A 14082-nucleotide genomic window follows, 5' to 3' on the forward strand; every position below is an offset into this window, starting at 1 on the left:
CCTTAGGGGATATTCGCCACAGAAATAAGCCTTCCAGAATCGTTTTTTATGGCCACCGGAACTTCTCACATGAAGCTGCATGCACTGCTTCCAGAAGTAACTGCGCAATTAAGGCGCGAAAATGAGGCCTCCTCCCTCTGCATACTGGAGTGAAAGGCCCTTCCTGACTAGAATAGGTGTCTAAACGACTGCCAGGCGATTAAAAGACGTTCCCAAAGTGTTTTCAAGTTCCAAAACAGTCCAAAAGACATATAAATATTGTATAAATCAATCGATTTAGTCCACAATAGTGTCAACCAGTATATAGCCCATTAATAAGCCTTCATTCTGTTATGAGTCTAAGAAAATGGCTTACCGATCCCAAAAAGGGAAAATGACAGTCTTCTAGCATTACTATGTCTTGTTAGAAAATGGACTAGTCATACCTTGAGCAGAAAAGTCTGCAAACTGTTCCCCCCAACTGAAGTTCTCTGGGCTCAACAGTCCTGCGTGGGAACAGCAATTGATTTTAGTTACTGCTGCTAAAATCATACTCCTCTTTAAACAGAACTCTTCATCACTTTCTGTTTTAGAGTAAATAGTACAAACCGGCACTATTTTAAAATAACAAACTCTTGATAGAAGAATAAAAAAACTACAACTAACACCAAATACTCTTTACCATCCCCGTGGAGATGCTACTTGTTCAGAGCGGCAAAGAGAATGACTGGGGGGCGGAGCCAGAGGGGGGCTATATGGGCAGCTTTTGCTGTGCTCTCTTTGCCATTTCCTGTTAGGGAAGAGAATATTCCCACAAGTAAGGATTAAGCCGTGGACCGGACACACCAATGTAGGAGAAAATGTTTGTGACATATGAATGCATTGTTCTTCTTGCTCATATAAATTCCTCTTCATTTCATACATGCAAAGTAAACTCTGCCGTTATGGAAAATAATTATAATACCCTGGGTCAAGAACATAACATTTGGCCTTTCATATATGGAAACAGTAAGGTAATTTGTATACATCTATGTGTTAAATTGGTGCTATTCGTGTAAATACTTTTAGCACATTTATAAAAAACAATAAGAAAGAAAGAAAGAAAAACTAAAAGGTTATTTTTATTGTACCCATATCTAACATATACAAAGACACGGTTGCAGAGGCTAAGGAAAACAGTTTAATTTTTTTTTTTTTTTTTAATTCCAGGCGTCTGCCAAAGTGTGTCGCATTTTATTGCAAATTATTATTTTTATTTTAGTAATAGTTTAATTATGGCCATTTAATTTGAGCTTGCATTATTAATTATATTGTTAGCCTACATACTTTTTAAAGCAAACACACATAATCTTGTTCACTAATTATGTGAAAGGTAAATAGAAAATTATAAAGATTCAATCAAGCTAACATAGCACAGAAACATAAGGAAAGCGGAAAATACAGCTTTAACCCCTTAATGACAACTGACGTACCAGGTACGTCATGCATTAACAAGCAGTTAATGACAATGGACGTACCTGGTACGTCAGTTGTCTAACAGAGTGCTGGAAGCGATCGCAATCGCTTCCAGCAGCTCTCAGGGTATTGCAGTGATGCCTCAATATGGAGGCATCCTGCAATACCTTTTTAGAAGACTCCGATGCAGAGAGAGCCACTTTGTGGCCCTCTCTGCACCGGTAGTGATGGTGCCGGTTCGTTGGTGGGTGGGAGCGTAACAGGGAGGCGGGTGGGCGGCCCATCGCTACCCGGCATCCGGTTCCTAGAAGTGCAATGTGCACGCCGGGTGCCGGGAGCGTGCGGGGGGCGCGCGTGCATTAGCTGGCCACTGACACCAATGAGGAGGGAAGAGGGGGGGGGGGGGGAAAGATTTTAAAAAAAAATAATATAAAAGGATCTGGGAGGGGGAGGGGGATAGGGGTATTGTGGGGGGCTGCTACACTACAGAAAACATAAACAATTCCAAAAGAGGAAAAAATACTTTTTTTTGGGGGGCAAATTGGGTACTGGCAGACAGCTGCCAGTACCCAAGATGGCCGCAATTAGATAGGGGAGAGGGTTAGAGAGCTGGGGGGGGGGGGGATCATGGAGGTTGGGGCTAAGGCAGGAGTCCATCACAGCTAAAATATTTTTTTTTTTTTTATAAAAAAAAAAAAAAACTCCTTTTATTTAGTACTGGCAGACTTTCTGCCAGTACTTAAGATGGCGGGGACATTTGTGGGGTGGGGGAGGGAAGAGAGCTGTTTGGGAGGGATCAGGGGGTGGGATGTGTCAGGTGGGAGGCTGATCTCTACCCTAAAGCTAGAATTAACCCTGCAAACTCCCTACAACCTACCTAATTAACCCCTTCACTGCTGGGCATAATTTATGTGTGGTGCGCAGCAGCATTTAGCGGCCTTCTAATTACCAAAAAGCAATGCGAAAGCCATATAAGTCTGCTATTTCTGAACAAAGGGGATCCCAAAGAAGCTTTTACAACAATTTGTGCCATAATAGCACAAGCTGTTTGTAAATAATTTCAGTGAGAAACCTAAAATTGTGAAAAATGTAAAGTTTTTTTTTTTAATTTGCTCGCATTTGGCGGTGAAATGGTGGCATAAAATATACCAAAATGTGCCTAGATCAATACTTTGGGTTGTCTTCTAACAAAAAATATATACATGTCAAGGGATATTCAGGTATTCCTGACAGATATCAGGGTTCCAATGTAACTAGCGCTAATTTTGAAAAAAAGTGGTTTGGAAATAGCAAAGTGCTACTTGTATTTATGGCCCTATAACTTGCAAAAAAAGCAAAGAACATGTAAACATTGGGTATTTCTAAACTCAGGACAAAATTTAGAAACTATTTAGCATGGGTGTTTTTTGGTGATTGTAGATGTGTAACAGATTTTGGGGGTCAAAGTTAGAAAAAGTGTGTTTTTTTCCATTTTTTCCTCATATTTTTTTTTTTGTAGTAAATGATAAGATATGATGAAAATAATGGTATCTTTAGAAAGTCCATTTAATGGCGAGAAAAACGGTATATAATATGTGTGGGTACAGTAAATGAGTAAGAGGAAAATTACAGCTAAACACAAACACTGCAGAAATGTAAAAATAGCCATTGTCATTAAGGGTAAGAAAATTGAAAAATGGTCCGGTCATTAAGGGGTTAAAACAGAATTGCTAATTATGTCTTCTAAGTTTGTTTGTAAACTTTCTCCTAAATATTTCATATTAAACATAGGCAGCCACATACCTACTAATACACTCAATTGTATTTTAATTAAAATGCTCTCAACCAATTTTATATCAAATATGTCTCCCCTTACAAGACATCAATGATGAAAATCAATATGAGAGAATATCAAAAGAGACACAACCTAAATTAAATAAGAATAAGTATCTTTAAGTAATATAATGCTGAAATGTTTATTACACTGAGCAAGATACACCACTTTCTTAAAATATATCCAAAGACTATTTAAAATTTAATGTTCAGCTGGGTCTATGGAATTAGAAGACGTCAGACCTTTTTTTAGAAAAGGGTAGATATTTTGCAAAAATGTCATGCGATGCTGACTAAAGTCTTGAGAAAGCCAAAGGGCTTGAAGTGATTCCCTCACCTCTTGAATAAAACAAGCCAGTTAAGCATTCCTTACATATGCTGTCCCATATGCTTTGCTTTCATTTCATTCAATTGCTGCCTGTCAGATTGTGCAACTTTCTCTCAAGGGTCAGTTAGATTTTTCACTTAATATTCCGCACATTATTTAAAAGAAAAAAAAAAAACCCTGTAGCCTATATATTTTTTGACAGCAGTTTCCACTTATGATCAGGATTTTGCTATAGCTCTCAAGCAGTACTATACCTATGGAATTAACCCCTTTTCCGAGGTTAAACACATAGGTTTGCAGGGTCAATAGTGATAAAACTGCATGTTCTAACTAATGAGAACATGTCATTTTTACGAATATAACCCTTGCATCTAAGTAATTACAGGGGTCTTAGCGGCCTCGACAAGATCAAGCCCACACATCTAGCAATCAGTAGTGGCACTGCTACAGGAGGACCTTGTATGGTCTGGGCTGCACCTATATTATGTCTGTCTCCTCTGTGTGGCTTCTCTGCAAAAATAGGTGTGACAGGGAATGGATTTACCATTACAAATATGGTAAGCTGCGATTCCAAGATGGCTTCCACAGTGTTGTTGCACAGAAGAACCTGCCGCCATATTTATACAGGAGGCTGCAGAAGTGCATGTTCTCTGGTGTGGCTAACCAAAGGAGTAGGATGGCTCACTATCATAAAGAGGCAGCTTTTCTTGTTCCTATAATGGTGTCAGCTCAGCCTCTGTTGATTTCAAACAGCCAGAAAGGGTGCTATTAAAATGGGGTGGGGCAGCCACAGTCTTTGCTTCAGGGCCCAATGAGGTGTAGTTACGCCCGTGATACCACACTTTCTTCAAGCCCTCCCAAGCGACAGTTTATCTTAAATATAATTTTTACATTTTAGAAGAGATTCTTGTAATTAAATCACAAATCCTTATATTTTAATAAAAAGACAAAAAAAAAATATCTTTCCTGAAATACAGTATAATATGTGTGTGGGGGGGGGGGGGATTACTCACACAATGCCACTTTCCCAATTTTCCTCATTGCTTTCTTTCTCCTCCTTGGTTTCTACGTGAGTGTGTGGATGTTTCTGCACAATTCTCATCCCTCCAGCTTTAACTGAAATTAGAGAACAAAGAATATATAAATAAGTTGAACACTGCTTAGAAAATAAATTATATGATAGACAAAGTACGTGCACCTGACTAATAACAATAATTTTATCATAAAAAAAAGTTGGATTTTTGTACTTCTAATGCATTAACCCTTTCAGTGCTAACGACGGCTCTGAGCAGTCGCAGAGTTTCCCATCCAGGTGCTAACGACAGCTCAGATCCGTCGCTAGCACTCTCCCACCTTGAGGGAGATCTGGGGGCTCCCATCCACTCCTACCCCGGCGATCGGGCCTGTATAGTGACAGGCATCGCCGGGGCTTCACGTTATGCGCGGTGACATCACGCGCAATGACGTGATGACGTCACTGTGCAACTTTATTTAAAAATAACAATGTTAAGTATAGGAAAAGGGGGCATGCTGCTTAGAAGTCTGTATCTCAGGCATCTAAGCAGCTACAGACCCCCAAGACCCACCGTTGGAAAAACAGTGTAAGTCTTGGGGATCTGAAAAAAAAAAGAAAAATTTTTTTTTTTCAAAAATAAAAAATAAAAAAAAACTTTAAACAGCTTAGCACCCAGGTGGGAAAGTGCTTAGCACTCAAAGGGTTAAGCAGGTGATCCTAGAGGCAGAACTGTTTTTCACTTCCTGCAATGAGATTTTTTAGTGAAAATTTTCTGGAGCTCATTTTGAAATGAAATTCAGTGCGGCAATTACACTAAAGCACCAGCTCAATGGAGAATTAAGCAGTTTTATAATATATTGCAGCAGTTGAAAATTGCATTGCAAACTAGCTGCAGAGGGAAAAAAAAAAGTTTTTCAAATGTCTTATTTGTTCATGGTCTAACATCACATCATTAGAAAGTAAAAATATAGTAATTAAAAAAGGTGCATTGCTCCCAAGAACATCTTACTTTCAGAGTCACAGCTTTGTAACCTGGGATAGGATAGGGGCCGGGGTTGAAAAAATCTCAGTCATCAAATCAATGCACAGTTTTGCAGCACTGCTCCATATTTCACTATCACTTTTGCTCTGGCTGCACTGTGTTAAGGAAAACTTACAAAATGCAGCCATAGCACTGCGCAGTTTGAAGAGAAAAGCCTGATGTTAATCAGTGCTGCAAAGCAAAAAGCTCTAACCGTTCCTGTATGTGTCCTGTTCTTTCTGTAAACATGCTGCATTTTCTGTGATGGCATCTTCTGCATTGGGGCAGGTGATAATAGTCAATTTGGGTGAACATTAAAAGGAATAGAAAAGGTCAAAATGTAAAATGTGCATGGGTGTAGTTAAATTTTAAATAGAAACAGGTTTGCAATTTACTTGCATTAGCAAAAATGCCTAAAGTAAAAGTTACTGTTTTTCAGCGGCATACACATATATGCTCTGAGTGCCTAGTGAAACAATATTGAAACAACACACCTGCTCACAGAATTAGCAGAGGCTTGTATGACACACATAGTGCCTGACGCAATACACGCTGCCGCCAGCTCTATGGTGTTTAAATCTTGATCCTCTTCATCACATGTAGGATATATGTGCATGCCGCTGAAACACTAAACTTTTACTAGAAAATGTTTGCTAATGTAAGAATATTGCAAAAACAGAATTTATGTTTACCTGATAAATTACTTTCTCCAACGGTGTGTCCGGTCCACGGCGTCATCCTTACTTGTGGGATATTCTCTTCCCCAACAGGAAATGGCAAAGAGCCCAGCAAAGCTGGTCACATGATCCCTCCTAGGCTCCGCCTACCCCAGTCATTCGACCGACGTTAAGGAGGAATATTTGCATAGGAGAAACCATATGTTACCGTGGTGACTGTAGTTAAAGAAAATAAATTATCAGACCTGATTAAAAAAACCAGGGCGGGCCGTGGACCGGACACACCGTTGGAGAAAGTAATTTATCAGGTAAACATAAATTCTGTTTTCTCCAACATAGGTGTGTCCGGTCCACGGCGTCATCCTTACTTGTGGGAACCAATACCAAAGCTTTAGGACACGGATGAAGGGAGGGAGCAAATCAGGTCACCTAAATGGAAGGCACCACGGCTTGCAAAACCTTTCTCCCAAAAATAGCCTCAGAAGAAGCAAAAGTATCAAAGTTGTAAAATTTAGAAAAAGTGTGCAGTGAAGACCAAGTCGCTGCCTTACATATCTGATCAACAGAAGCCTCGTTCTTGAAGGCCCATGTGGAAGCCACAGCCCTAGTGGAGTGAGCTGTGATTCTTTCAGGAGGCTGCCGTCCGGCAGTCTCATAAGCCAATCGGATAATGCTTTTAATCCAGAAGGAGAGAGAGGTAGAAGTTGCTTTTTGACCTCTCCGTTTACCAGAATAAACAACAAACAAAGACGAAGTTTGTCTGAAATCCTTAGTAGCTGCTAAGTAAAATTTGAGAGCACGAACTACATCCAAGTTGTGCAACAAACGTTCCTTCTTTGAAACTGGATTAGGACACAAAGAAGGCACAACTATCTCCTGGTTAATGTTTTTGTTAGAAACAACTTTTGGAAGAAAACCAGGTTTAGTACGCAAAACCACCTTATCTGCATGGAACACCAGATAAGGAGAAGAACACTGCAGAGCAGATAATTCTGAAACTCTTCTAGCAGAAGAAATTGCAACCAAAAACAAAACTTTCCAAGATAATAACTTAATATCAACGGAATGTAAGGGTTCAAACGGAACCCCCTGAAGAACTGAAAGAACTAGGTTGAGACTCCAAGGAGGAGTCAAAATTTTGTAAACAGGCTTGATTCTAACCAGAGCCTGAACAAAGGCTAGAACATCTGGCACAGCTGCCAGCTTTTTGTGAAGTAACACAGACAAGGCAGAAATCTGTCCCATCAAGGAACTTGCAGATAATCCTTTTTCCAATCCTTCTCGAAGGAAGGATAGACTCTTAACCTTGTCCCAAGGGAATCCTGCAGATTCATACCAACAGATATACCAAATTATGTGGTAATTTTTCTGGTTACAGGCTTTCAGGCCTGAACAAGAGTATTAATAACAGAATCTGAGAACCCTCGCTTTGATAAGATCAAGCGTTCAATCTCCAAGCAGTCAGCTGGAGTGGGTCGAACGGACCTAGAACAAGAAGGTCTCGTCTCAAAGGTAGCTTCCATGGTGGAGCCGATGACATATTCACCAGATCTGCATACCAAGTCCTGCGTGGCCACGCAGGAGCTATCAAAATCACCGACGCCCTCTCCTGATTGATCCTGGCTACCAGCCTGGGGATGAGAGGAAACGGCGGGAACACATAAGCTAGTTTGAAGGTCCAAGGTGCTACTAGTGCATCCACTAGAGCCGCCTTGGGATCCCTGGATCTGTACCCGTAGTAAGGAACTCTGAAGTTCTGACGAGAGGCCATCAGATCCATGTCTGGAATGCCCCACGGTTGAGTGACTTGGGCAAAGATTTCCGGATGGAGTTCCCACTCCCCCGGATGCAATGTCTGACGACTCAGAAAATCCGCTTCCCAATTTTCCACTCCTGGGATGTGGATAGCAGACAGGTGGCAGGAGTGAGACTCCGCCCATAGAATGATTTTGGTCACTTCTTCCATCGCTAGGGAACTCCTTGTTCCCCCCTGATGGTTGATGTATGAACTTGGCCCTCGCTAGCTGAGGCCAAGCTTTGAGAGCATTGAATATCGCTCTCAGTTCCAGAATATTTATCGGTAGAAGAGATTCTACCCGAGACCAAAGACCCTGAGCTTTCAGGGATCCCCAGACCGCGCCCCAGCCCATCAGACTGGCGTCGGTCGTGACAATGACCCACTCTGGTCTGCGGAAGGTCATCCCTTGTGACAGGTTGTCCAGGGACAGCCACCAACGGAATGAGTCTCTGGTCCTCTGATTTACTTGTATCTTCGGAGACAAGTCTGAATAGTCCCCATTCCACTGACTGAGCATGAACAATTGTAATGGTCTTAGATGAATGCGCACAAAAGGAACTATGTCCATTGCCGCTACCATCAAACCTATCACTTCCATGCACTGCGCTATGGAAGGAAGAGGAACGGAATGAAGTATCCGACAAGAGTCTAGAAGTTTTGTTTTTCTGGCTTCTGTCAGAAAAATCCTCATTTCTAAGGAGTCTATTATAGTTCCCAAGAAGGGAACCCTCGTTGACGGAGATAGAGAACTCTTTTCCACGTTCACTTTCCATCCGTGAGATCTGAGAAAGGCCAGGACAATGTCCGTGTGAGCCTTTACTTGAGGAAGGGACGACGCTCGAATCAGAATGTCGTCCAAGTAAGGTACTACAGCAATGCCCCTTGGTCTTAGCACCGCCAGAAGGGACCCTAGTACCTATGAGAAAATCCTAGGAGCAGTGGCTAATCCGAAAGAAAACGCCACGAACTGGAAATGCTTGTCCAGGAATGCAAACCTTAGGAACCGATGATGTTCCTTGTGGATAGGAATATGTAGATACGCATCCTTGAAATCCACCTTGGTCATGAATTGACCTTCCTGGATGGAAGGAAGAAGTGTTCGAATGGTTTCCATCTTGAACGATGGAACCTTGAGAAACTTGTTCAAGATCTTGAGATCTAAGATTGGTCTGAACGTTCCCTCTTTTTTGGGAACTATGAACAGATTGGAGTAGAACCCCATCCCTTGTTCTCCTAATGGAACAGGATGAATCACTCCCATTTTTAGCAGGTCTTCTACCCAATGTAAGAATGCCTGTCTTCTTATGTGGTCTGAAGACAACTGAGACCTGTGGAACCTCCCCCTTGGAGGAAGCCCCTTGAACTCCAGAGAATAACCTTGGGAGACTATTTCTAGCGCCCAAGGATCCAGAACATCTCTTGCCCAAGCCTGAGCGAAGAGAGAGAGTCTGCCCCCCACCAGATCCGGTCCCGGATCGGGGGCCCGCATTTCATGCTGTCTTGGTAGCAGTGGCAGGTTTCCTGGCCTGCTTTCCTTTGTTCCAGCCTTGCATAGGTCTCCAGGCTGGATTGGCTTGAGAAGTATTACCTTCCTGCTTAGAGGACGTAGCCCTTGGGGCTGATCCGTTTCTGCGAAAGGGACGAAACTTAGGTTGAAAAGACCTATCCTGAGGAAGGGCGTGGCCCTTGCCCCCAGTGATATCGGAGATAATCTCTTTCAAGTCAGGGCCAAAGAGTGTTTTCCCCTTGAAAGGAATGTCAAGCAATTGTTCTTGGAAGACGCATCCGCTGCCCAAGATTTTAACCAAAGCGCTCTGCGCCACAATAGCAAACCCAGAATTTTTTCGCCGCTAACCTAGCCAATTGCAAGGTGGCGTCTAGGGTGAAAGAATTAGCCAATTTAAGAGCACGAATTCTGTCCATAATCTCCTCATAAGAAGAAGAATTACTAATAATCGCCTTTCCTAGCTCATCAAACTAGAAACACGCGGCTGCAGTGACAGGGACAATGCATGCAATTGGTTGTAGAAGGGAACCTTGCTGAACAAACATCTTTTTTAGCAGACCTTCTAATTTTTTATCCATAGGATCTTGGAAAGCACAACTATCTTCTATGGTATAGTGGCGCGCTTGTGTAGAGTAGAAACCGCCCCCTCGACCTTGGGGACTGTCTGCCATCAGTCCTTTCTGGGGTCGACTATAGGAAAACAATTTTTTAAATATGGGGGGAGGTACTAAAGGTATACCGGGCCTGTCCCATTCTTTACTAACAATGTACGCCACCCGCTTGGATATAGGAAAAGCTTCGGGGGGCCCCGGGGCCACTAAGAACTTTTCCATTTTACATAATGGTTCTGGAATGACCAGATAATCACAATCATCCAAATTGGATAACACCTCCTTAAGCAGAGCGCGGAGATGTTCCAACATAAATTTAAAAGTAATCACATCAGGTTCAGCTTGTTGAGAAATGTTTCCTGAATCTGAAATTTCTCCCTCAGACAAAACCTCCCTGGCCCCCTCAGACTGGTGTAGGGGCCCTTCAGAAACCATATCATCAGCGTTCTCATGCTCTACAGAATTTTCTAAAACAGAGCAGTCGCGCTTTCGCTGATAAGTGGGCATATTGGCTAAAATGTTTTTGATAGAATTATCCATTACAGCCGTTAAATGTTGCATAGTAAGGAGTATTGGCGCACTAGATGTACTAGGGGCCTCCTGTATGGGCAAGACTGGTGTAGACGAAGGAGGGGATGATGCAGTACCATGCTTACTCCCCTCACTTGAGGAATCATCTTGGGCATCATTTTTACTAAATTTTTTTATGACATAAAATACATATAGTTAAATGAGAAGGAACCTTGGTTTCCCCACAGTCAGAACACAATCTATCTGGTAGTTCAGACATGTTAAACAGGCATAAACTTGATAACAAAGCACAAAAAACGTTTTAAAATAAAACCGTTACTGTCACTTTAAATTTTAAACTAAACACACTTTATTACTGCAATTGCGAAAAAGTATGAAGGAATTGTTCAAAATTCACCAAAATTTCACCACAGTGTCTTAAAGCCTTAAAAGTATTGCACACCAAATTTGGAAGCTTTAACCCTTAAAATAACGGAACCGGAGCCGTTTTTATATTTAACCCCTTTACAGTCCCTGGAATCTGCTTTGCTGAGACCCAACCAAGCCCAAAGGGGAATACGATACCAAATGATGCCTTCAGAAAGACTTTTCTATGTATCAGAGCTCCACACACATGCAGCTGCATGCCATGCTGTCCTCAAAAACAAGTGCGCCATACCGGCGCGAAAATGAGGCTCTGACTATGATTAGGGAAAGCCCCTAAAGAATAAGGTGTCTAAAACAGTGCCTGCCGATATAATCATATCAAAATACCCAGAATAAATGATTCCTCAAGGCTAAATATGTGTTAATAATGAATCGATTTAGCCCAGAAAAAGTCTACAGTCTTAATAAGCCCTTGTGAAGCCCTTATTTACTATCTTAATAAACATGGCTTACCGGATCCCATAGGGAAAATGACAGCTTCCAGCATTACATCGTCTTGTTAGAATGTGTCATACCTCAAGCAGTAAGAGACTGCACACTGTTCCCCCAACTGAAGTTAATTGCTCTCAACAGTCCTGTGTGGAACAGCCATGGATTTTAGTTACGGTGCTAAAATCATTTTCCTCATACAAACAGAAATCTTCATCTCTTTTCTGTTTCTGAGTAAATAGTACATACCAGCACTATTTTAAAAACAGAATTTATGTTTACCTGATAAATTTCTTTCTCCAACGGTGTGTCCGGTCCACGGCGTCATCCTTACTTGTGGGATATTCTCTTCCCCAACAGGAAATGGCAAAGAGCCCAGCAAAGCTGGTCACATGATCCCTCCTAGGCTCCGCCTACCCCAGTCATTCGACCGACGTTAAGGAGGAATATTTGCATAGGAGAAACCATATGGTACCGTGGTGACTGTAGTTAAAGAAAATAAATTATCAGACCTGATTAAAAAAACCAGGGCGGGCCGTGGACCGGACACACCGTTGGAGAAAGAAATTTATCAGGTAAACATAAATTCTGTTTTCTCCAACATAGGTGTGTCCGGTCCACGGCGTCATCCTTACTTGTGGGAACCAATACCAAAGCTTTAGGACACGGATGAAGGGAGGGAGCAAATCAGGTCACCTAAATGGAAGGCACCACGGCTTGCAAAACCTTTCTCCCAAAAATAGCCTCAGAAGAAGCAAAAGTATCAAACTTGTAAAATTTGGTAAAAGTGTGCAGTGAAGACCAAGTCGCTGCCCTACATATCTGATCAACAGAAGCCTCGTTCTTGAAGGCCCATGTGGAAGCCACAGCCCTAGTGGAATGAGCTGTGATTCTTTCGGGAGGCTGCCGTCCGGCAGTCTCATAAGCCAATCTGATGATGCTTTTAATCCAAAAAGAGAGAGAGGTAGAAGTAGCTTTTTGACCTCTCCTTTTACCTGAGTAAACAACAAACAAGGAAGATGTTTGTCTAAAATCCTTCGTAGCATCTAAATAGAATTTTAGAGCGCGAACAACATCCAAATTGTGCAACAAACGTTCCTTCTTTGAAACTGGTTTCGGACACAGAGAAGGTACGATAATCTCCTGGTTAATGTTTTTGTTAGAAACAACTTTTGGAAGAAAACCAGGTTTAGTACGTAAAACCACCTTATCTGCATGGAACACCAGATAAGGAGGGGAACACTGCAGAGCAGATAATTCTGAAACTCTTCTAGCAGAAGAAATTGCAACTAAAAACAAAACTTTCCAAGATAATAACTTAATATCAACGGAATGTAAGGGTTCAAACGGAACCCCCTGAAGAACCGAAAGAACTAAATTGAGACTCCAAGGAGGAGTCAAGGGTTTGTAAACAGGCTTAATTCTAACCAGAGCCTGAACAAAGGCCTGAACATCTGGCACAGCTGCCAGCTTTTTGTGAAGTAACACCGACAAGGCAGAAATCTGTCCCTTCAGGGAACTTGCCGATAATCCTTTTTCCAATCCTTCTTGAAGGAAGGATAGAATTCTAGGAATCTTAACCTTGTCCCAAGGGAATCCTTTAGATTCACACCAACAGATATATTTTTTCCAAATTTTGTGGTAAATCTTTCTAGTTACAGGCTTTCTGGCCTGAACAAGAGTATCGATAACAGAATCTGAGAAACCTCGCTTCGATAAAATCAAGCGTTCAATCTCCAGGCAGTCAGCTGGAGTGAAACCAGATTCGGATGTTCGAACGGACCCTGAACAAGAAGGTCTCGTCTCAAAGGTAGCTTCCAAGGTGGAGCCGATGACATATTCACCAGATCTGCATACCAAGTCCTGCGTGGCCACGCAGGAGCTATCAATATCACCGACGCCCTCTCCTGATTGATCCTGGCTACCAGCCTGGGGATGAGAGGAAACGGCGGGAACACATAAGCTAGTTTGAAGGTCCAAGGTGCTACTAGTGCATCCACTAGAGCCGCCTTGGGATCCCTGGATCTGGACCCGTAACAGGGAACTTTGAAGTTCTGACGAGAGGCCATTAGATCCATGTCTGGAATGCCCCACAGCTGAGTGACTTGGGCAAAGATTTCCGGATGGAGTTCCCACTCCCCCGGATGCAATGTCTGACGACTCAGAAAATCCGCTTCCCAATTTTCCACTCCCGGGATGTGGATAGCAGACAGGTGGCAGGAGTGAGACTCCGCCCATAGAATAATCTTGGTCACTTCTTCCATCGCTAGGGAACTCCTTGTTCCCCCCTGATGGTTGATGTACGCAACAGTCGTCATGTTGTCTGATTGAAACCGTATGAACTTGGTCCTCGCTAGCTGAGGCCAAGCCTTGAGAGCATTGAATATCGCTCTCAGTTCCAGAATATTTATCGGTAGAAGAGATTCTTCCCGAGACCAAAGACCCTGAGCTTTCAGGGATCCCCAGACCGCGCCCCAGCCCATCAGACTGGCG

At 42.4% G+C, this 14082-nt stretch overlaps 1 protein-coding gene across 1 annotated transcript in view; it reads right to left on the reverse strand.

Moving 5' to 3' along the window:
- Nucleotides 1–14082, reverse strand: part of DAP (death associated protein) — a 259617-nt gene that overhangs the window by 196138 nt on the left and 49397 nt on the right. Inside the window, exon 2 of the mRNA XM_053714510.1 lies at nt 4588–4690. Within this exon, the coding sequence (XP_053570485.1) occupies nt 4588–4690 (103 nt within the window). The remainder of the gene's footprint in view (nt 1–4587; nt 4691–14082) is intronic.

The sequence above is a fragment of the Bombina bombina genome, chromosome 5, assembly GCF_027579735.1.
Source record: "Bombina bombina isolate aBomBom1 chromosome 5, aBomBom1.pri, whole genome shotgun sequence".
Classification (NCBI taxonomy): domain Eukaryota; kingdom Metazoa; phylum Chordata; class Amphibia; order Anura; family Bombinatoridae; genus Bombina; species Bombina bombina.